At 38.5% G+C, this 24539-nt stretch overlaps 2 protein-coding genes across 20 annotated transcripts in view; one reads left to right on the forward strand and one right to left on the reverse strand.

The window, feature by feature from the left end:
* Nucleotides 1–14405, forward strand: part of STRADB (STE20 related adaptor beta) — a 29741-nt gene extending 15336 nt beyond the window's left edge. For all 3 annotated transcript variants that reach the window (XM_009443702.3, XM_054678815.2, NM_001280201.1), the window contains 9 exon segments: nucleotides 3513–3612; nucleotides 6519–6640; nucleotides 8211–8319; nucleotides 9179–9302; nucleotides 11168–11339; nucleotides 11636–11740; nucleotides 11906–12150; nucleotides 13044–13086; nucleotides 13587–14405. In XM_009443702.3, coding sequence (XP_009441977.1) covers nucleotides 3513–3612; nucleotides 6519–6640; nucleotides 8211–8319; nucleotides 9179–9302; nucleotides 11168–11339; nucleotides 11636–11740; nucleotides 11906–12150; nucleotides 13044–13086; nucleotides 13587–13730 — 1164 coding nt within the window. In that variant the 3' untranslated portion in view covers nucleotides 13731–14405.
* A 6609-nt stretch (nucleotides 14406–21014) lies between these two features.
* Nucleotides 21015–24539, reverse strand: part of C2CD6 (C2 calcium dependent domain containing 6) — a 133064-nt gene continuing 129539 nt past the window's right edge. For 15 of the 17 annotated variants that reach the window (XR_010150195.1, XM_016950298.4, XM_016950294.4 and 12 more), the window contains one exon: nucleotides 21015–21496. Coding sequence is in view for 13 of the 17 variants with exons in the window: in XM_016950298.4 (XP_016805787.3) it covers nucleotides 21206–21496 (291 nt within the window). In the remaining 4 variants the exon portion in view is untranslated. Of the gene's footprint in view, nucleotides 21497–22901; nucleotides 23047–24539 lie in introns of all 17 variants that reach the window. The other 2 variants (XR_010150194.1, XR_010150193.1) reach the window with 1 other exon arrangement.

Raw genomic sequence — 24539 nt, forward strand, 5'->3', positions numbered from 1 at the left:
ATCATGTAAGTTGACACCAGCTGGAAACTGGTGCCTGATGACTAGAAAAACTTCCTTGTGCGCTCTCTGAGTCATGCTGTAAAACACCATCTGTTGTCTTTTCTTTGGACAACTTGTTCTCCATTGGCCTGGACTTTATAGATAGAATTAAATTTTATGTTAAAATATCATGTTTGGAGGACAGTCTGGTTTTCCAAGTGATTTATGTCTCCTATAACTTTGGAAACCCCTCTATCTGTAGGAAAATTCATTTTCTATAGTTAACCTTTGCAAATGAAAGGCTGTGATGTTTGAGCTGAGATGCTGCTTTTTAAAATAATGCAATTTTAGCATTACAGTGATTCATGAGAGGCCATCTAGTCTAATTTTCAACTAATGTAGGGAGTGTTCTCTACAATATCTCTGAGAGTTCATTGTAGAAATTTAAATAAAAAGAGCTCCATCATAGAAAAATAGTCATCATAGAAAAATAGAAACATACAGAAAGGTATGTTTCACCACAAGTAAAAGTCTGGCAGGATCTCTCTGAAAACACTTCAGAGTGCTATTCATTGGCTTGATTATTGAACTATGATGTAGGGTCTGTTCCTCAGCCTCTTAGGATCATAAACTGGATTTAGTCAGCAAACCTAGAGTGGATCCATATTTCAGTATCAGATCCACATTAATCAAGCTCATTACAAACCCAGTCTCCCAGTGCCAGAGGAAATGGTGCCCTTACATTGTATTATCAATCCACTCTTATAGAAAAGTTACATGGGAAACCAAATCGTAATTAGAAGCAGTTTAATGTATAATGGAGAAGTAATGACAGCTGTCAAAGTACTTGAAATTCATATCACAGTACTTCCTTTTGCTGCAAGCAGACATTTGTGGGCATCAAAACTTTTCTTTTCCTAGCCTTCCAATTGCTGACCATTCCCTCTTCACTTCCAGTTCTTGTACCTCCCTGTAGCTCAACTACTGTCAATGGTGGTCGTCCAACCTCCAAATATATCAATGGAGAGAGGATAATGGAAAGAGGCAGCTTGATGCCTGAGCCACACTTGGATGGCACCGGTTACTCCATATTTCTTAGGCGGAACTGAAATCTACTTCCTGGAGCTTGTATCTGTTGATCTCAGCTCTTCTCGCTGAACAATTGTTTACCCTTATATATTAGTTTTTTGGCCACTTGCAAATGGCAACTATATATATTCTTAATATTTTCTTTTCCAGATTAAATATTTCCAACTCCTTCATTGTTGCTGGAACCTTCACCAATTTGGTTGGCCTTCTCTAGGCATCACCATTTTACAATCACCATTTTACAATTCCCTCTTAAATTGTGGTGTCTCAATTATCCATGGTGCTCCAGATACTAATCATTTCAGAATACAGTGAAACTCTTGTCTCTTCCAGTCTGCTCAATTTTGCTTCTGTAAATGTAGCTCAATATTGTGCTTTTATTTAATTTTCTCTGTCATGGTATTGACTGAAACCTCTGAGTCATAAACCTGGTATCCTCAATTTTGTATTTAGGCTATTGGTTTTTTGTTTTTTTTTTTTAAACTTAAGTGTAAGGTTTTGCATTTATCCTTGTAAAATTTTACTGATCTGGGCCCATTCTTCTAGCTGTTCAGGATGATTGTGAGTCCTGCCTTTTTTTTTTCTTCTTTTTTTTTTGGTAATTAGCTATGCCCAGCAATGCATGATCCATACTTTTTCTTTTTTCAAGCCAGCCTTTTTCATTTTCAGGAAGTCATTAAAAAGTTTAACAGAGCAAAGGCAAGGACTTTGCCATAATTTTTGCTTTCTATCATCTAACTGGTCAAATGAAAAAGAGAAGTGAGGTTAGTTTGGGATGATTTACTCTTAGTAAATCTGAGTTGTCTTCTTGTGATTACCATGTGGCTTTTTAAAGTGCCCATAATTCACCTATTGAATAATTTGATCTCTGACTTTGCTGGGCAGCAGCATCAAGCTTGCCCCTTTGTAGTTTTCTCCCTTTTTGAAAATTGGGTCATTGTTTGCTACTTTTATTCTGGTTTTTCATCTGAGTTCTACCATAGTTGCAAACTTTGTATCCTAAGTGTAATTGCCCTGGGCCTGGAGGTTTGAACCTACTTAAAACAACCTGTTTAGAGCTTTGAATACTTATTTACAACATGTGTCCCTTCTAGTTTAAATAAGACTAATTCCCTAATGGAATAGATGGAAGCAAAATAGAGGCCGATTAGTTGTGATTTTAGTCTATCACCCAGTAACATTATGCCGTTTTTTTCCAAGCCTGTGAATTATAAGCCTTAGTTCATTACATCTCTAGCCTTCCCGACAGGCTTACAGGTTGATATCACTTAAAAAATTTTTAAAGCTGTTATATGTTCTTTCTGTGCCCTTTTATGTGGTCATTAAATCTGAGTTTATCTGAAGACTACCTGTTTTAAAGAAACTGAATTGCTTCCATCAGATTGTAAAGAGGCAGAAAAAAAGAGAAACTAAATTGCTTTATTTTGATTTGTTTTCTCATCAGGATTATTTCCAATCGTATAGTAGAATTTCTTTTTACATTCTTTCATTCCTCTTGAACAATAGTCAGCCTTATTTATCTTTAGCCATGGGTTTATAATTCCTTTTTTCCTGCTCTCTTAAAGTTTAGGGAACATTTAATCCTGTCACTGTTTCAAACTCCATCTCTGTCTCTTGATTAAAAAGAGCCAAGAATGTGAAAAGGAGTTAACACAATTCCTAGCACATAGTAATGTTATTTTTCCCCTTTCTTCCTTCCCCTGCCATCTGTCTGTAGAGGCTCCTAAGTGTCCTTTTGAGTAGTTATGTCCATTGGGAGACCCTCATGGCTATCATATGAAGCCAGTAGTTTAGGCTTCTTTTTCATACATCCATGTTTTTTCACTGTCACTGTATTCAGGTGCAAACCTGACTCTCACTCCAAAGCACACCATGAGACCTCCTATCAGTACTTGGTCATTCACTTAGGAGGTCTGTCTCCTTTGATTTTTCTTTCTGACCCCCCATCTGATTCATCTTGCAAAAAACTTCATCAGCAATTTTAATAGGCTGCAGTCTGGAAACTGTTCCTTGACTGTTAACATCTTCAGTAGCAGAGCATGTACCTTGTGCAAAATATGGCTCTAGCTTAAAGCAAGAGCACAAGCATAGAATATCCCTCACAGGTCCCTGCAGCTCTTCGCTTGGTACATTTGTCAGCTATCCTGAAGAATTAACATTCTTCGCAACTCCTAAACATTTTACTGGAAATTACACTGGGAAGTATTCCTTGCTATCTGTAAATCTGCTTTTCCTGCCCTCTCCATAGGCTAACAGCTTTCTACCTAACATCAATGAGCAATTGGTAAATTCATTTTAGATCTTAAAACAGTATCTTAAGCCACCTTGCAGTACCTTCCTAATGAGCACCTCTGTGTTTGAAAATATAACACCAGTGTTTTATATTGGGGCAGGGGGACCAAGAAGTTCATCTATTTTGTTTTTATCTTTAAAAACAAATGCAGGTTGATGAGCCAACCCTTTCCTGGTCACGTCCATCCACTAGAGCCAGTGAAGTACTATGTTCCACCAACGTTTCTCACTACGAGCTCCAAGTAGAAATAGGTAATAATCCTGAATTTCTAATTGACCCTTCAGTGCTAGAAATTAAATTGATGACAAAAAGATTATTTTGTGGGCAAGTGTTTTTCTGTTGTTACCTCCAGCATAAAACTAGATGCTAATTGTGTCAGTCAAGTGGATTCAATTAATTTATGTCTATCTTAAAATAATGACTCAGATTTTTTCAAGATTACTGTCTAGAACGTTTACTTTTCCATTGAAGTACATTTAGATGAGGAAGACACTAAATACTTATTATTTGTGTGTTTATTGTGGGAAGCATCTATTTTATGGGTATAATTTTTACTGGATATGAAGTAAAATCAAGTCATCTAAATCTTTTTAGTCACAATCCTTTAAATTGCTTCTCAGTTTAAAAATTTATCTAAAATATCATTTGTAGTAGAAAGCTTTTTCAGTTAAGTGTGGAATAGGATGGGTTATTGTTTATAGCTTTACATATGTGAAACATTTGCTCTGAATATTTAGAAACATCTATTAAACACTACACACCGGTGATTGTGTTAGGTGCTAGGGAAACAAAGCATGGTAGAACACTTGGAATTGACATCATCTCTGGGAAGATGAAGACACAATATAGCTTCGTTTTATGCACTGGAGGGTACTTTAGTAGAGGTATGTCCTAAGTGTTATGGGAACAGAGAAGATGGAGCATACAACGAACCACCTCTGGGAGTTAAGAGAGATGGCAAAAAGGGGCTGGATCTTGAATGAGGAACAGTTTGCTAGATATTCTAGTCATAGGTTTTGTTATAGACAACATAAACAATCCTGGCTAACTTAAGTGAAAAAGGAATATTTGAACAGTGCTGCTAACTCACAGAATTATTGGCTAGAGAACTAGGCTTGGAAAAAGCCAAGAGAAGCTGCATGACAAGGACCAGGACTGTGGAATAGGAGCAGCCTAGTGAATGTACTGCCCGCCGCCAGACGCTGGCCCCCTGCTGGTAGCTCTGACGACTGCTGCTGCTTTGTCCTTCACTCCATACTCCAGCTGGCCAAGCATAGGTCGCATGCCAGGGTCAAGGAGACTAAGGGAGAGTAAGGATCTGACCTTTTTGAAATAACACAAAGTGGCAAATGCCCCAAAATTAGAAAGGAGTTTCAAATGGTGCCAATTCTAAAAAGGTAAAAACATGTTTACCTCAGTAAATGACTGAGGAAGGATGGTTAGGGGAGAATACCATATAGTTCCTCTGTGACTGCAAGTGGGAACAAGGGGAGAGTAGGCAGTGGTAGGAGATGAATCTGGAAAGGCAGGTTTGGAACACGTTGTGAAGGACTTCATGTGGTTGGATTTAGAATGGCCTCCACAACCTACCCTCCTTATTACTCAGAGGATTTAAGGTGGAGATTTGGAATTGTCCTTCCGCTAGAGAGACATTGTGGAATCATGATGACAATAATAGCATCTAACAGGCATTATGCTGAACATTTAGTATGTATTTTTTTCTTTAACCCTTTGCCACTCCCATTTCGCAGATGAGGATACCGAGGCTCTGATTCATACAGTTAGTGATTTGAAACCAGATCTTTCTGACTGTAGGATCTAAGCTCTCAGCTGCTGCAGGACCTGCTATTGATAAAATGCCAAATTTAAAACAACTCAGGCAACAGTCAGGAAGATGTAGTAGATCAGCAATGCACAACCAGAAGTGTCATCTTCATTACCCGTGTCTTTTTTAAAATTACAGCACCTATATTCCATCACAGAGCTACTGAACCAGGGTTTCTTGGGAGTAGGGCCAAGGCAGAGGCATTTTGCTGTAGTTCCCTCAGTAATTCTGGTGTGTGCCCTGGCTGAGAATTCAGGGCATATGAGGGAGTCACTGCATACATCCAGGGCAACAGGACAGGGCTCAAACTAAGTCAGTGATGCTGACACTGAGGGGAGGAGACGAATTTGAGATTAACTTCATTTCAAAAATAAAACTGACAAAATTTGGTGACCATGGAGAGAGGGAGGTAACTAATATTTATTAGGTGGCTGCTAGCAGATGCCACTCTAGGTGTTTTACATTTAAAAAGCTGACGATACCAAATGCTGGTGAGTATGTCAGGCAGTGACAGCTCTTATACATTGTTTGTGGGAATATGAAATGATTCAGCCACTTTTGAAAACAATTTGGCAACTTCTTATAATGTTAAGCATACGTTTATCACATGACCCAGCAATCTCACTCACAGATATTTGCCAAAGATAAATGAAAACACATGTCTACTTAAAAACCTGTGTAGAAATGTTTTTGGCAGCTTTATAGTCACCAAAAACTGAAAACAAGCTAATAGCCACCATCAGCATTATAAATGGATAAATAAATTGTGGTATAGCCATACAATTGTTTATTGCTCAGCAATAGAAATTAATTGCTGATACATACAGCAACGTGGATGAGTCTCAGAAGCATATGCCAAGTGAAAGAAGCTAAACACAAAAGAAGTTGACGACTGTGTTCTTTTTGATACCATTTATGTGACAAAAATCAGATTGGTGGTTGCCAGGGACTGGGAGTGGGGACGGGATTGCCGAGTAGCATTCCATTGTGTGAGTATATCGCAATTGGTTTATCAAGTCACAATTTTAGTCATTATAATAGATATGTAATGGTGTGTCACTGTTTTAATTTGCATTTCTCTATCTTGAGCATCTTTTCATAGGCATATTGGCTGTTCCTATATCTTATTTTGTGGATTGCCTGTTTAATCCTCTGCCTGTTTTTTAATTGGATTACTTGATAAGTATTATTAATACTTTGAATCAGTAGTATGCCTTTTCATTTTCTTAACAGTACTTTTTGAAGAGTAAGACTTTTCAATTTTGATGATGTCTAAATTGTCAGGTTTTTTTCTTCTTTGGTTACTAACATGAATTTTATGTCTGATTACAGGAAGAGGATTTGACAACTTGACTTCTGTCCATCTTGCACGGCATACTCCCACGGGAACACTGGTAACTATAAAAATTACAAATCTGGAAAACTGCAATGAAGAACGCCTGAAAGCTTTACAGGTAACAGTATGAAGAAAATGATACACAATTGGGCCTCTGTATCCACTGGTTCCACATCTGCAGATTCAACCAATTGTGAATAGAAAATATATATTTTAAAATAAATAATACAATAAAAAATAGTACAAATAAAACACAGCATAACTATTTACATAGCATTTACATTGTATTAGGCATTATAAGTAACCTAGAAATGAATTAAAGTATATGGGAGGATGTGCATAGCTTATATGCGAATATTATGCCATTTTATACAAGGAACTTGAGCATTTTTAGATTTTAGTACATTTATGGGGTGGTGTGTAGGAGGCAGTCAGGGGATGCAGTCCTGGAACCAATGCTCCATGGATACTAAGGGGTGATTGTATTTAATATAATGTTTATTTGAGGAGATTACATCTGTAAGAATTTCCTCCCCCAAACTAATAGTTCTTCTGTTAGGGAAATACAGATTTCTTCTAATTAACATGCAGTTACAGAATTGGAAAGAATACTTGGAAGCCAGGTTCGTTATATGAAAGAACAAATATATTCAAACTTTGGTAACTGCTGCTCCTTCAAATGAATATCATATTCAAAATGCTAGTCTGGAGTTTTACAATACTCCTAGTCAGTCCCATCCTAAATAGTCACATAGGGAAATGGAAGAAATCAAAAACAGTTTCCTTTTCATCCAGTTAAGCAAAATTAATTTCTGAATAACAAATTTTGACAGAATTGCATTTCAGGTATCTTATAATACCATTTTTATTGTCACTAATCATTTTTGATATAAAGGGGGAAAGGATTTTATTTGGATATTGTTCCAATTCTTTTTTTTTTTTTTTTTTTCGAGATGGAGTCTCGCTCAGTCGCCCAGGCTGGAGTGCAGTGGCGCGATCTTGGCTCACTGCAAGCTCCGCCTCCCGGGTTCACGCCATTCTCCTGCCCCAGACTCCCGAGTAGCTGGGACTACAGGCACCCACCACCACGCCCAGCTAACTTTTTGTATTTTTAGTAGAGACGGGGTTTCACCGTGTTAGCCAGGATGGTCTCGATCTCCTGATGTCGTGATCTGCCTGCCTCGGCCTCCCAAAGTGCTGGGATTACAGGCGTGAGCCACCGTGCCCGGCCCCACTTCTTAAAATATTTATATGTGCACATGTATATTACACAAACAAAAAAAGACTAGGAGAAACTATACCAAAATGTTAACAGTGGCTCTCTGTGAGGTAGCAATAGAGGGATTTTTATGTATTTTTAAATGTTTTTATGATAAGAACATAGTACAGTTGTTAAGAGTATGACCCTAGAGGGAAACTAAGTTCACATTCTACTTCCACTTCTTTTTATTAATTGCATGCTTTTGGACAGGTTTTCTAACTTATTTTTAAGTGTTGTCTTCTGAAAAATGGGAATCATAATATCACATACTTTGTGGAGTGGTTGTGAGATTTAAATAGATAAAAGCACTAAGAACAGTGCTTTCACTAATAAGCACCCTTGAGTATTAGCTGCCACGACCGCCATTTTCGTCATAAGGAAAAAACAGTTGTTTTTAAATGTCTTGTCTCTTGTGTGTTTATCCTAGAAAGCCGTGATTCTATCCCACTTTTTCCGGCATCCCAATATTACAACTTATTGGACAGTTTTCACTGTTGGCAGCTGGCTTTGGGTTATTTCTCCATTTATGGCCTATGGTAAGAATGCTGGTTTTAAATAAATAAATTAACTTAGCCTAGATGTTATAATTATATAGATGAGTTGGGATTTTAGATTTATGATTTGCCACATTTAATTTATAAGTCTAATTTTAGATTTCATGGTATATTTCTATATCTGGTACATGTTGAATTTTAGTCTGCAGAAAAAAGTAAGAATTGGTATGATGATCAGTGAACCACCACTGCTTTTCCAAGAATTCCGTGCCTTTGCACAAGCTGTGTCTTCCCTTCAGCTTCCTTCCCCTCTTTTAATGGAGACCTACTGTTATTCTGCAGGAAGAAGTTGTTTTTCCACCTCTGCCCCCCATCCCTGTCCGTTTCACTGCATTGTAAACTATTTCACTGTATTAGAAACATCTTTGTGTGTGTCCATGTCCCTCACTAGACTTGTGCTTCTTGAGGGCCGGGATCATTTATATATTTTTTATTTGTGGTGTCCCCAGGTGCTCACGTATACTTAGCACAAAGTAGTGTTCAATAATTGTGTTGAATAAATAGTGAATGGATTCTAGAGCTTTGATTTTTAGGACAGCTTTTGTGAATTGCTTTTGGATTTAAGAAAAATATATATATATATATATACACACAGAATGTATTTTTATTCAATAATATTGACAAATCATTAATTCTCTTCCCTAATCTCTAAAGTGTCATTACAAAAAATTGTTTAAAGATTCTTGAAAGAAAATCATGTTCGTGTGGGAAAGTGTTGTTTGGGTTAGACTTCAAAAAGTAACAGGTATGTTTGTGTTTATGGTTGAAAAGAACATTAAAATACAGCTGGAAGCAAAATCACTTTCAATGTTCATCTAAGGATTTTAGGGGTTTCTTTCAGGTTCAGCAAGTCAACTCTTGAGGACCTATTTTCCTGAAGGAATGAGTGAAACTTTAATAAGAAACATTCTCTTTGGAGCCGTGAGAGGGTTGAACTATCTGCACCAAAATGGCTGTATTCACAGGTATTTACTTATTTGTATTTTATTAAATGAAATAATTTTAATTTGAAGGAGGTTTTAGGAAGGAGCAGTTGAATATTAGAAAAAAGGGATAGGAAACTTGTAAGTGAAAATTGAGGGAGGAAGGGACCATTAGGTGCAGTGGATTGCTTACATTTTATGTCCATTCACCAAACATGTTCAGACCACATCCTCTGTGCCAAGCAGTTATTGGGATTGGGGTGGAGTGCCTGCCCTCATGGAGCTCACAGTCTCAATCTAATGAGGATGTTCAGGAGATGAGCTGTAGGAAATGGGATCCTAGTTAGCTGGGTGTTTTTCGTTTTGTTTTTGTTTAAGCAAATGAAGAGCTTCATTATCTGTTTTCCATCTTATGCATAAATTGGAATTAAACTTTTCTTTGATTTCTTATTTTGCAGTACCTTGAGATTATCATCCTAAATATCACTTCTCTTGTTACCAAAGTGTATATGCAAAAGTGATTGACTGAATGTTAAAAACAGTGCTGTTCTAAGATATACTGCGACTTTGTCTTACTTTTTAATTAAGTTACTTTTAAATAAGCTTGCTTTCCTATTGTTTGTTTCAATCCCCTTAAAGCTTTTTGTCTTACTTTTTTTTTTTTTAGCAAAATTCTAGTTAACCAAGGATTTCCAACACACTATATTCTGGTTAACTGAGGTTTCATTATATGTCACCAGATGATTGGCCATCCTCCTCTGTTAAGTTTCTAAATTCAGTGTTTGGTATCGAAAAACAAGGCTCTTATAATTTATCTGACAATTAAAGGAAATGTATAAGATAATTTTTATAAATGATGTATGAGAGACTTATTGGATAGTATTACATTTAGCTTTATAACCTTATATTTCAAATATTGTTTGATTTTTTTTAAGATAGCTTATTAGGTGTTTTGTAACAGCATTCAAAAATAGTGAAATTGGCCAGGCATGGTGGCTCATGCCTGTAATCCCAGCACTTTGAGAGGCCGAGGCGGGCAGATCACTTGAGGTCATGAGTTTGAGACTAGCCTGGCCAAGATGGTGAAACCCTGTCTCTACTAAAAATACAAAAAAAAAAAAAAAATTAGCCAGGTGTGGTGGCACACACCTGCAGTCCCAGCTACTCAGGAGGCTGAGGCAGGAGAATCACTTGAACCCAGGAGGTGAAGGTTGCAGTGAGCCAGGATCACTCCACCGCACTCCAGCCTGGGCCACAGAGTGAGACTCTGTCTCAAAAAAAAAAAAAAAAAAAAAAAAAAAAAGTGAAATTAATTATTTGATTCCATTTCTTGTTTGAAAAAATATTATCAGTTTTTTTTTTTTTTGAGACAGACAGAGTCTCACTCTGTCCCCCAGGCTGGAGTGCAGTGGTGCAATCTTGGCTCACTGCAAGCTCCACCTCCTGGGTTCATGCCCTTCTCCTGCCTCAGCCTCCCAAGTAGCTGGGACTACAGGCACCTGCCACCACGCCTGGCTAATTTTTTATATTTTTACTAGAGACGGGGTTTCACCATGTTATCCAGGATGGCCTCGATCTCCTGACCTCGTGATCTGCCCGCCTCAGCCTCCCAAAGTGCTGGGATTACAGGTGTGAGCCACCGCACCCGGCCATCAGTTCTTAACACATAGCTTTCAATTATATCTTTACTTGTATTGGTGCTGTAGTAAGTAGCTGAAAGAATTCCTATTCCCTGAACATTTGCTGTGTAAACAGCAGTTTTGCAGTACTGTTTTGCAGTTTATACTGCTGTTTTGTAAAGGGTATTTAATTTCCAAGAGAATATATGGATTTGTTCCTGCCAGATTTTTATTCTTTTTTTCATTGGCCAGTTTCCTGTTACTTAGCATTGTTTCTTTTTGTTCTAGGAGTATTAAAGCCAGCCATATCCTCATTTCTGGTGATGGCTTAGTGACCCTCTCTGGCCTGTCCCATCTGCATAGTTTGGTTAAGCATGGACAGAGGCATAGGGCTGTGTATGATTTCCCACAGTTCAGCACATCAGTGCAGCCGTGGCTGAGTCCAGAACTACTGAGACAGGTCAGGTGTGGCCGTTGCATTGGGTTTTCTGTGTCTCAAGTGTCTTCTGAGTTTGGCTAAAGTACAGTTGTGTCTTTATATTTGGATTGGTGAATGGCCTTCTGCAAGACTTTATTTCTCTTTCTTGTCAAAATTATGTTAGGAAATTAAATACCATATATGAAGTGTGTCTTGATTTGTCGCTTATGGGTTTCTTTTCCATTATTGTTCACCATTCTTTATCAAAAAAGCACATGTGTATAACTTTTGGTTAACTTATTTGCACTAAAAGACTTCAAATTAATTGTGTCCTACAGGATTTACATGGGTATAATGTGAAGTCAGATATTTACAGTGTTGGGATTACAGCATGTGAATTAGCCAGTGGGCAGGTGCCTTTCCAGGACATGCATAGAACTCAGGTAAGTGCTGCTAAAATGCCTGAGCTACTTGCCTTTCATAAGACTGCTTACATTCTAGATAATTTCTGTTAAACATGTTTGCTATAGACTCTTAGGAGCTTTATTGTTGTTACTGTTTTAATATTTTGCCTGAAAAGTGTTGAAGGAAAGTTCTGTTTCTTTTAGATGCTGTTACAGAAACTGAAAGGTCCTCCTTATAGCCCATTGGATATCAGTATTTTCCCTCAATCAGAATCCAGAATGAAAAATTCCCAGTCAGGTGTAGACTCTGGGATTGGAGAAAGTGTGCTTGTCTCCAGTGGAACTCACACAGTAAATAGTGACCGATTACACACACCATCCTCAAAAACTTTCTCTCCTGCCTTCTTTAGCTTGGTACAGCTCTGTTTGCAGCAAGATCCTGAGAAAAGGTAATATTGATCTCTTTTAAATAGCACAAAATGTACATGTTTTACATTTTATAGAAGCTTTGTAACATTGCCCTTCCAGGAGAATACAAATCTTTTGATCAAAATATTGTCTGCTCTAGAAAATATCAATGCTAAGAACAATTAGTGGGAACAAGCAAATGAGAAGAATACTGGATTCAAAATCAGAAGAGGCTGGGTGTGGTGGCTCATACGTGTAATCCCAGAACTTTGGGAGACCGAGGCGGGTGGATTGCCTGAGGTCAGGAGTTCAAGACCAGCCTGGCCAACATGGTGAAACCCCATCTCATCTCTACTAAAAATACAAAAATTAGCCGCGTGTGGTGGCATGCACCTGTAGTCCCAGCTACTCGGGAGGCTGAGAGAGGAGAATTGCTTGAACCCAGTAAGCAGAGGTTGCAGTGAGCCAAGATCACGCCACTGCACTGTAACCTAGGTGACAGAGCGAGACTCCATCTCAAAAGAAAAAAAAAAAAATCAGAAGAGTTGGGCTCCAGTCTCAGCTGTATCATTTTCTAACTGATTTTTACAATAAAAATGAGAGTAAAAATCAGTTACTCTTTCTAGACATTAATTAGCACATTTACGTTAAGACTCTAAGTAGTATAAAATGTAAATTGCTGCTACCCTACTAAGTTACTGTCAGTAAATACTGTGTGCAGTAAATGTTGAGTATGGATTAATTGAAGGATACCTCTACAATTATTTCCTTTAGTCAAGGTTGTAGCTAAGAATTGGGCTTCTGACATACATTCTTTTTAATCTTTTTCGTATTGGGTTTTATAGCTCTAAACCTAATTTCTAACATATTTTTACACCTGAAATCTACATTCTAATATAAAGGTTTTTTTTTATAACTTTCTTAAAAATTTCAGGCCATCAGCAAGCAGTTTATTGTCCCATGTTTTCTTCAAACAGGTGAGCTGATCTATCATCCATTGTCTCGATGTTTTTAATTACTATTAAAAAGTCACTTTATTTTGTTGGCTTGATGAGATATTTTGGTTACCAAGGTTCTTACTAATAACTTTGTTACAAAATAAAGTTAAAAACAAGAAAACTTTTGGTAGTTCAATTATAGACTTTCTAAAATACTTTCATTCTTCAAAACAGAATGAGTAAAAATAAAATGGACTATCATCACGTTACTGATGCTTGGTGTATATTTTGATTAATTTAGAGACATTTTCTATGTTGGCTAGAAATGATGAAAGGGCAAAGTAACTCTGATAAGAAGTCAGTTTATTTGGCTCTTCTTCCTGTTTTCAGATGACCAGAATCAAAGGCAGTTTTAGGGGAAATACCTGAAAACAATTTTAAACACATTTAACATAAATTCTTTAAAAGTTATTTATTGCTAACAAAACTGATATATTGAAATGATATATCAACAGCCTTATTTTGAGTTTCTTTAACAGATGAAAGAAGAAAGCCAGGATTCAATACTTTCACTGTTGCCTCCTGCTTATAACAAGCCATCAATATCATTGCCTCCAGTGTTACCTTGGACTGAGCCAGAATGTGATTTTCCTGATGAAAAAGACTCATACTGGGAATTCTAGGGCTGCCAAATCATTTTATGTCCTATATACTTGACACTTTCTCCTTGCTGCTTTTTCTTCTGTATTTCTAGGTACAAATACCAGAATTATACTTGAAAATACAGTTGGTGCACTGGAGAATCTATTATTTAAAACCACTCTGTTCAAAGGGGCACCAGTTTGTAGTCCCTCTGTTTCGCACAGAGTACTATGACAAGGAAACATCAGAATTACTAATCTAGCTAGTGTCATTTATTCTGGAATTTTTTTCTAAGCTGTGACTAACTCTTTTTATCTCTCAATATAATTTTTGAGCCAGTTAATTTTTTTTCAGTATTTTGCTGTCCCTTGGGAATGGGCCCTCAGAGGACAGTGCTTCCAAGTACATCTTCTTCTCCCAGATTCTCTGGCCTTTTTAATGAGCTATTGTTAAACCAACAGGATAGTTTATCTTACATCAGACCCTTTTCTGGTAGAGGGAAAATGTTTGTGCTTTCCCTTTTTCTTCTGTTAATACTTATGGTAACACCTAACTGAGCCTCACTCACATTAAATGATTCACTTGAAATATATACAGAAATTGTAATTTGCTTTTTTTAAAAAAAGGGGGCTAAAGTAACACTTTCCTACCTATGTAAATTATAGATCCTAAATTCATGCACCCCGTGGGAGCTCAATAAAGATTTACTGAATTGAGTTTATGCTTTTATTTATTTTCCTTGCATAGTCTGACAGAGCTAATATACAGATTCTGATTTGTTTTGCCAAGAAAAGCCCTTTCTCAAGCAGATTTATTTACATAATCTATAATCAACTGAGTATTTGATTAAATGGAGGCAGAAGGCATTCTGGCCTTTTGTATGGTTATTGCTTCTGTAGGAGATACAACATATGAGGGCATAGAGGTCTTAATTAATTAATGTTTCCTAATTAGAAAAGAGACTCTGCCATGTCTCAAAAAGAATACATAGTTTGGAGGTGTGGTAAACTGGGACCTACTTCAGTTGATTTTCTTAATTTATACAATCTTATTTATATTACATTAAAAGTTATTTTAAAATGATTACCTCAGTACTAAAAAATTAAAAAGACAAATAATATACAAATCCATAGGCGATTTCAAGCACAATTATCTTCATGTTTATTGACTGGACCCCCTCAAGAATGAAGGTTTGGGTTACTCCATCCGTTAAGCCACCAAGACCCACCAAAGTGAAAGAATTTAAAATGGACAGTGGAAAAGGGAGAAGATGAAGACCGCTGAGGCCCTAAGAGCAACTCTAGTGGTAAGGGCTATAGTTCATCCTACTAACCTCCCCCTTCTAAATTTCCCTTCCGTAAGAGAGGCCCACAGAGACCTTAGAGGTCTTTCAAATCTGTGTGGAGCTTCTCCTGAATGTGTGTAGTTTAAAAATTGGACCATAGAGGGCCCGAAATGGTGCTTCTCAGATCTCCTACTATGGGGTGTGTTAGGGTACTCCAGAGAAATAGCCAACAGAATCAATGTGTGTATATAATATATCTATATTTTATAGACATACATACATAAACTGATTTATTATAAGGAATTGGTTCATGCGATTGTGGAGGCTGACAAGTCCAAAGATCTGCCAGGTGAGTTAGCAAGCTGGACATCCAGAAGAGCTGATAGTGTAGTTCTCATCCAAAGGTTGTCAGACTCAAGACCCAGGAAGAGTCAGTGTTTCAGTTTGAGTCCAAAGGCAGTAAAAAGCCAATGTCCCAGTTCAAATGCATTCAGGCAGGAGGAATTCTCTTTTACTTGGGGGAAGTTTAGCCTTCCTCTTCTATTCAGGTCTTCAATTGATTGGATGAGGTCCACTCATATTAGAGAGTGCAATCTGCTTCACTTAGTCGACCGATTTAAATGTTAGTCTGATCCAGAAACACCGTGTGATGGTTAATATTAAGTGTCAACTTGATTGGATTGAAGGATGTCTACATAGCTGATAACACAGTGGTCCCAACCTTTTTGGCACCAGTTTTGTGGTATACAGTTTTACCATGGGGTGGGGGATGGTTTCAGGATGAAACTGTTCCATCTCAGATCAGGCATTAGATTCTCATAAGGAGCGGCACGACCTAGATCACTTGTGTGTGAGTTCACAATAGGGTTGGTGCTCCTATGAGAATTTAATGTGGCCGCTGATATGACAGGAGGCAGAACTCAGGCGGTAATGCTCACCCACCCTGCTGCTCATCTGCTGTGACGCTGGGTTCCCAACAGGCCACTGACCCGTATGGGTCCACAGCGGGGTTTGGGGACTCCTGTGGTAAAGTATTGTTTCTGGGTGTGTCTATGAGGGTGTTGCCAGAGGAGATTGACGTTTGAGTCAGTGGACTGGGAGAGGAAGACCCACCCTCAATGTAGGTGGGCACCATGCAGTCAGCTGCCAAACGGCTAGATGGCGGCCAGAAGAGGGATAACCTTGCTTGCTGAGCCTTGTGGATTTCATCTTTCTTCCATGCTGGATGCTTCCTTCCACTCCTCCTGCCCTTGGACATCAGACTCTAGGTTCTTTGGCCTTCGGACTCTGGGAGCTGCACAAGGGCCTCCTGGGGACTTTTGGGCCTTCAGCCACAGACCGAGGGTTGCACTGTTGGCTTTGCTGCTTTTGAGGCTTTTGGAATTGGATGGAGCAACTGCTGGCTTCTTTCTTCCTCAGCTTGCAGATGGCCTACTGCAGGACTTCACCTTGTGATAGTGTGAGCCAGTTCTCCCTAGTAAACTCCATTTCATATATTCATTAGTTCTGTCCCTCTGGAGAACCCTAATACACATCCTCACAGAGACACTCAGAATAATGTTATTTTTTGTTTGTTTGAGATGGAGTCTTGCTCCGTCGCCCAGGCTGGAGTGCAGTGGCATGATCTCAGCTCACTGTAACCTCCGCCTCCCGGGTTCAAGTGATTCTCCTGCCTCAGCCTCCCAAGTAGCTGGGATTACAGGCTCCCATCACCATGCCCAGCTAATTTTTGCATTTTTAGTAGAGATGGGGTTTCACCATGTTGGCCAGGCTGGTCTAGAACTCCTGACCTCCGACTCCCAAAGTGCTGGGACTACAGGCATTCAGAATAATGTTCGACCAAGTATCTGGGCACCTGTGGCCCAGTACAGTTGACACACAAAATCAGCCATCACCATGGGTATCACCATGAGTGATGACTTCACCCTGTGAGTGCTTTCTTAAATTTTGTGCCTCAGGCTCCTTGCTTGCTGTATTTCCAATGGCTGCTGTAACAAATTGCCACAAACTTAGTGGCTTAAGCAACACAAATTTATTATTCTGAAGTTCTGGTCCAGAAGTTTGAAATCAGTCTTACTGAGCTAAAATCAAGGTTTTGGCAGTGCTTCATTCCTTCTGGAGGCTCCAGATGGGAATCTGTTTCCTTGGCCTTTCCAGTTTTTAGAGACTATTCATGTTCCTTGGCTCATGGCCCTGTTTGTCCATCTTCAAAGTCAGCAATTTGGGGCTGAATCCTCATTCTGCCATTTCTCTGGTTCTCTCTTTGATTCTATCTTCTACTTTTTAAAGACCCCTGTGATTACACTGGGCATAATGAAGATAATCTGGGATAGCTTCCCTGTCTACAGTCAGCTGATAAGCAACCTTAATTCTGTCTGCAATCGTAGTTCCTTTAGCCACATAACCTAACATATTAACAGGTTCTGGGCCTTAGGATGTAGGCATCTTTGGGGGAACATTATGCTACCTACCATACCTGCCTCATCCTATCCCTACCCCTGGTAGCAGGGATTGCAAGTCAGGCCCATTCCTGGGAGACAAAGGCCTTTTGTGATTAATGGCTTCGGCTGGAGCACTCCCCATCAGCCCGACTGAAACTTACTTAGAATGACACTGCACTGGCCATCAGAGAAATGCAAATCAAAACCACAATGAGATACCATCTCACACCAGTTAGAATGGCAATCATTAAAAAGTCAGGAAACAACAGGTGCTGGAGAGGATGTGGAGAAATAGGAACACTTTTACACTGTTGGTAGGACTGTAAACTCGTTCAACCATTGTGGAAGTCAGTGTGGCGATTCCTCAGGGATCTAGAACTAGAAATACCATTTGACCCAGCCATCCCATTACTGGGTATATACCCAAAGGACTATAAATCATGCTGCTATAAAGACACATGCACACGTATGTTTATTGCAGCATTATTCACAATAGCAAAGACTTGGAACCAACCCAAATGTCCAACAATGATAGACTGGATTAAGAAAATGTGGCACATATACACCATGGAATACTATGCAGCCATAAAAAATGATGAGTTCATGTCCTTTGTAGGGACATGGATGAAATTGGAAGTCATCATTCTCAGTAAACTATCGCAAGAACAAAAAACCAAACACCGCATATTCTCACTCATAGGTGGGAATTGAACAATGAGAACACATGGACACAGGAAGGGGAATATCACACTCGGGGGACTGTGGTGGGGTGGGGGGAGGGGGGAGGGATAGCATTGTGAGATATACCTAATGCTAGATGACGAGTTAGTGGGTGCAGCGCACCAGCATGGCACATGTATACATATGTAACTAACCCGCACACTGTGCACATGTACCCTAAAACTTAAAGTATAAACATAAATAAATAAATATTAAAAAAAAAAAAAAAGAATGACCCTGCAGTCTAAGACATTTCCTATTCTGCCTTCTTGTCTTCCTCCCTCTCTTCCACATTGGTCAGACTTACATCTTGGACAGCCATCCCAGCCATCTTCTACTGCCTCCCTATTTTTCCCTCCCAGACTTTTCCCCGCAAAACATCTGTTGCAGGTGGTATTAATTTCCTATCACGGCTGTGACAAATTACCACAAACTCAGTGGCTTAAAACAACGCACATTTATTATCTGACAGTTCTGGAGGTCAGAAGTTTAAAATGGATTGGCAGCGCTACACTCCTTCCGGAGTCTCTAGGGGAGAATCTATTGCCTTCCCAGATTCTAGAGGCTTCCTACTTCCTTCCCTCATGGCACAGCACTGCTCCAACTTCTGCTTCTGTGGTCCCATCTCCTTCTCTGACTTGTGTGATTATATTGTGCCCACCCAGATAATTTGGGATAATTCCCCTGATCTCAATACCTTTGGTTTAATCACAGTTGCAAAAATCTCTCATCACATAAGGTAACATTCACAGGTTCCTGGGATTAGGACATGGACACATTAGTAGGGGCCATGACTACCACACATCTAATTTCATTTTGGTGTCTGCTTTTCAAAGGACCCAAACTAGCAGTCACTTTAGCTAAAATGCCCTCCTATGAGCTTCTATAGTACCTTCCCCAAAAAGCACTTACACAACTCTAATTACTTCTGTGTTTATGTTCCCAAAGGACTGTGGACTTCTGGAGAATATTGTCTCATTCACTGGTATATTGCTGTTTAGTAAAAGTGTCTGGCATTTTGTAGATGTTTAATATTTATTGAATTCTTTCTTGAATAAGTATTTGAATTAAAAAAAAAAAGACTTTTGAAAAGAAAATGTAAGAGATTTCCATGGTAAGAAGTTTTAAATTCTTTGTCACAATATTGCCATTAAAAATTTAATGAGGCAGAGATTTGAGATTTCTATCTAGTAAATATTTCTTCCTTTACTGCAAGCCAAATCAATGGTTTCCCTCATAAGTACTGTTGGCCAATTGCCTATTAGCTCTCAAGTTCATTTCTCCACTCTCTCCCTGTTCTGCTTCACTGGGATCTACGTTTCCCATGTACCCACAAACTCTGGTTTCCAGGGAGGCAACAGAAGATCAGAGAGCAGAACGAGAGAGGAGAAACATGGTATTTCTCACCCTTTGCCCCACTCCCCTTCTGCTTCGAGTGTCCCTGGCAGTGGCGGTATCATCTTTGTCTCTAGCTTCAAGACTCTGGTAGCACCAGTTCCTCCTGCTGTCCTTTCCACCTGAGTGGTGGTAGCACTTCCCACTCTTGCTAATCCCTGGGTTGCTTCAACATCCCTTTTTGCTCCTTAGCCTTGATTCCATCACCCACAAAACCAACTCCCTGTATTCCTTCTACCTGAAAGACCTGGAGTTGTGTTTTCCCAGTTACATGGTGATTGAAACAAATACTTACAACTTTGAGGATTATTGGAAATTCTTAGTCCCTATAAAAAATTTCTATCCTGATTATAACATTGAATGATCAGGAATTATGTTTTCCATCAGCCAATTCTATTTAAACCCCATAGTCTTTATAACTTCTGGTAGAAAAATAGAAACAAAAATTCTGTAAATCGAGTTTTGCTTTTCAAGAGTGGATCAAAGTTCAACAAGATCCAAATATTGTACTTACAAAGAAATAGAACCAATTCTCAGAAGCCTGATTTAAATCCTATGTTGATTTAGCTAGATTATATTTTATTCCGTTTCTACAATTTTATGCAGTTTCCCAAGCATGGTGTTACTAAGAGGCCCTTTCACAGTTGTATGAGTAACTTAGAAAGTCACTGCTGTGTAAGAGATGCTTCAGGAATTAATATTAACTATATTCTTATGTTTTCTGTGTAAAAAGATGCAAAATCAGATGATGTTAAAATGAATAAAAGTTCAGCTGGGAGTGGTGGCACACACCTTTAAATCTCAGTTACTTGACAAGCTGAGGCGGGAGGATCATTTGAGCCCAGAGTTCGAGACCAGCCTGGGCAACATAGCAAGAACTCTGTCCCAAAAAAGTTAATAAACAAGTATAAGGCCCAGAGAATTGCAAACTGTTGAATCTAGAAATATAACTAGAGCTGAAGAGTAAAAGTGTGTGTTCTTTTTTTTTTCTTGAGAGGGGTGTCACTCTCACAGCTCACTGCAGCCTTGGCCTCCCAGGCTCAGGTGGTTCTCCCACCTCAGCTTCCTGAGTAGCTGGGACCACAGGCACGCTATCACGCCCAGCGGATTTTTTGTGGAGACACGGTTTCGCCATGTTGCCCAGGCTGGTCTAGAACTCCTGGGCTCAAGCCATCCATTCACCTTGGCCTCCCAAAGTGCTGAGATTACAGGTGTGAGCCACGTTGCCTGGCCTAAAAGTATATATTCATAACAAAAGGCTGCACACATTGATAACCACAAATCACCTGAAAACTGGGTAGAAAGGGAAAATTTACAGTGTAACAAAGGTTGGAGAAGTCAGAGAAATACAAATTGGAGTGATATTATATAGTGGAAAAATTAAGAAAAACTGAGAAATAAAACTTTGTTAATGAATATAAACTGAATACGTATTTCGGGGTTTGTTCCCTAAGGTTCATGAACAAAAACACATTTACATCAAATATGTTTGTTTTTCATTTTAATCAAAACAAAATGGTTCTAACAAGATGAAATTTGGTTGCTGACTTCTGTCACACAAAAGAAGAGATCTCCAAACCATTTTGTTAATGGAGAAATGATATTCTGACTGCTGGCCTCACATATCATTCTGAGTTAAACATGTTTTATAATATCACAAATGAGCGAACATTTTTCAATATCCTCTTTTAATTTTTTTTGGCCACATTTTATGCATTTCATAATCTGATGTTTTATCATTTATATGAACTAAGCCTGATGAAACCATTCGACGACTTGTAAACTTTCCACTGTAGCTTTCTCGTTGCTTGTTAACCTCCGGAGCAGTATATGGTCTTGCAGAGTGTCTGGCATGGTTATGGATATCATCTGAGCTTTTTCCTAAAAGCCTTGATCTTGATTTTACTTTTTTAAGGTGTGTAAATGAGGTCATGTCATGTAAATCCTCAAATTTATCTGAACAATCCTAAATAATAAAATAAAAGATCCGATTGGTAAATTAGGTTTCTTAAAAGTAGGTTTTAAATTTACAAGGACTTCTGACATGGATGGTCAAAAGAAAAAAGAAAAACATACAAGGACTAAAGTTTATAATAGCAACAGTTAAAGACAAAGAATGAAAACACTGAATGTTTCTTAGGCAGTCTCTAAATTCAGACCCTACACCCGATGCCTCCCATTAGATACTGTGCTAGATACTATGCTAGAAACCATGCTTTAAAAAGATCTGTTACAAAGGATCCGTTATTTCAAAAGATATTGCAGATAAGCTAGAAACCTGAAAAACTTGAGAGCTGACCTCAGGGGTCAGACTCCTAAGCAATGCTGGCCAGATTACTTTGTAATTTCTCTCCAACAAAATCTCTCTCTCCGACCCCAAATATAAATTATGAACTCTTATATTTTACTTTTCATATCATCCAAAATTTGATCTTTCATCCTTTAATAACCATCTTTAGTTAATTTATGTACATACAGAGAGAGGGAGAGAGTGTGTGCCACATCCAAGAATATGGTTATAATGTTTACATTAAAAATAAAAAATTGCATGTATACTCTGAGTAAACAAGTAAAACATTCGGTAAAATAACTGGAAGGATATATGCCATAGTAAATGATTCTTTTTCAAATTTTCTATTATATAGCTATATAAGGTATGAATCTAGTAGTTACCCTCAAATTAGGGTAAACAATTTCCTCAGCAGTTTGAGCAGCTCATCTCATAATACTTTGCAAAGATAGCCACACCAAGGGAATGGGCTGCTTGATTTGAACACAGGTGGGGATGGATTAATAGAACTGGGGATCAGGGAACATTGGGCAGGACTAATAAGAATTAGGCAGTCAGAAAAAGATTTACAAAAAAGAATGTATAACGAGTCTAAAGATAAAATTCTACCTATTTAACATTTCTGCCTGAGTTTGGAGAAGGCAAGAAAACATTCTTCCTCTTCCCTCTTATGTACACAAGACAATTAGGGAAGCCACAGTGAGATAATTTATGCTATGTTAGTGAGTAACACATAATTTTCCTTCACAGCTGATATAACTTGATTACTGGAGTGGCAGTGGAAGGGCATGGAGACCCAGGCCACTGGTCACTTTTCTAGGTGCTCCTACGACTCAATTTCTCTCTCTTCTGTCTTGATTCCTTTGGGAGATTCCTGGATTTTAGAAAATCAGATGAGTAAGTTGTTATCATCTGAAAAATGCCCTCTTACCACTCAATTATCTATTAAGAGGAAAGTTTAGGAACAGTTGGTTTAACCGAGAGAAATAAAGATAAATCTATCTCCCTTGCCTGCTCTTAGGATAAGGGTTCTGAGATCCTATATAATCTTATATCATTTAACATAAACACAATTTCTTACTTTGCTTGAAAAGTTGTATTAAAGATTCCATTTGTCTTAAAAAATTCAGAAAATTCTCTTTGAAGACTATCACCCCATCTTCTACCTTTTTTCCAAGTGTGTAGACACGTGTGTATATACACTCACCCCCTCAATGCTAAGTTTCCTAATTTAGATAGAAAAGAAAAATCCAAAATTGAAAGTATAAGCTGATATTTATACCCTGTCACTATATAGTTAATATTTAGCTGTATAATAGTGTGTATAATATATAGCTATATAATATTTACCCTGTTACTATAAAGCTAATAGTTTTGCTTTACTGTGGAAAATAAATTCAAAGCAATTACGCAGAAATTAGATTTTCTCAAAGGTAGAATTATGCACATCAAAGTATCAATGTAATATGAGTTTTACTTACTCATATTTACTTAGCAGTTTTTCCAATTATGGGTCATGCCTGTTATGCATACTATAGGGAAGACCAGTGATTCAGAAAATTAAAAATCCCTTCCATTCCTAGATTTTAAATTTGCTTTAGAATGATTTGTATAAAGTCAAGTCGCAGATTTACTTTCCTAATTTTTTTTTTTTTTTGAGACTGATCTTGCTCTCTTGCCCAGGCTGGAGTGCACTGGCACCATCTTGGCTCACTGCAACCTCCGCCTCCTGGGTTCAAGCGATTCTCGTGCCTCAGTCTCTCAAGTAGCTGGGATTACAGGCGTGCACCACGACACCCAGCTAATTTTTGTACTTTTAGTAGAGATGGAGTTTCACCATGTTGGTCAGGCTGGTCTCAAATTCCTGGCCTCAAGTGATCCACCTGCCTCAGCCTCCCAAAGTGCTGGGATTATAGGCGTGAGCCACCGCGCCTGGCCTCCTAATTGTTTTATGTTAATATTAAAAATATATTTGAATTCTCAAGTTTCTCAGCACATGATATAGCATGGTGGTGAAAAAAGACTAGAAGTTAAATTTTTGCAATTCATAATCCAATGGATTGTAAATTTTGCATATCCCTAATTTTTAGCCAGATAACTGGCACATGGGAGCTTCATATTTGTTTAACTGAAGCAAAGATAATTCAGCTATGTGAAAAAAAACCTCTAATAGTTGTAGTTATATCTCTATGAAAAGAAAATGTCGGCTATGTTTCCACAGTATCTGGGCCACAGCCAATGGTTGTACTAATTTTAGTCAGGGCTAAAATCCAGCCAGTTTTCCACAATCAGGACTGTGTACTCTGACTCTCGGCTGTGTCAGCTGGGAGAATCTGCCCAGAAGAAGAGGGCACCTTTTTCTAATTCATGTCCCAGATGGTAGGTTGGAGGAGGGGTGCCACTGTTTATTTCATAAAAAGGTAGTAGGTGTGTTAACAGTCCCCCTGATTTTGTGATTGTATTTTGAATCAGGTGAGGTGATATTTAAGTTTCAGAGGAATTTTTTTGTTTGTTTGTTTTGAGACGGAGTCTCACTCTGTCACCCAGGCTGGAGTGCAGTGGCGCGATCTCGGCTCACTGCAAGCTCCGCCTCCCGGGTTCATGCCATTCTCCTGCCTCAGCCTCCCGAGTAGCTGGGACTACAGGCATCCGCCACCATGACCGGCTAATGTTTTGTATTTTTTAGTAGAAACGGGGTTTCACCATGTTAGCCAGGATG

This window comes from Pan troglodytes, chromosome 13 (assembly GCF_028858775.2).
Source record: "Pan troglodytes isolate AG18354 chromosome 13, NHGRI_mPanTro3-v2.0_pri, whole genome shotgun sequence".
NCBI lineage: Eukaryota > Metazoa > Chordata > Mammalia > Primates > Hominidae > Pan > Pan troglodytes.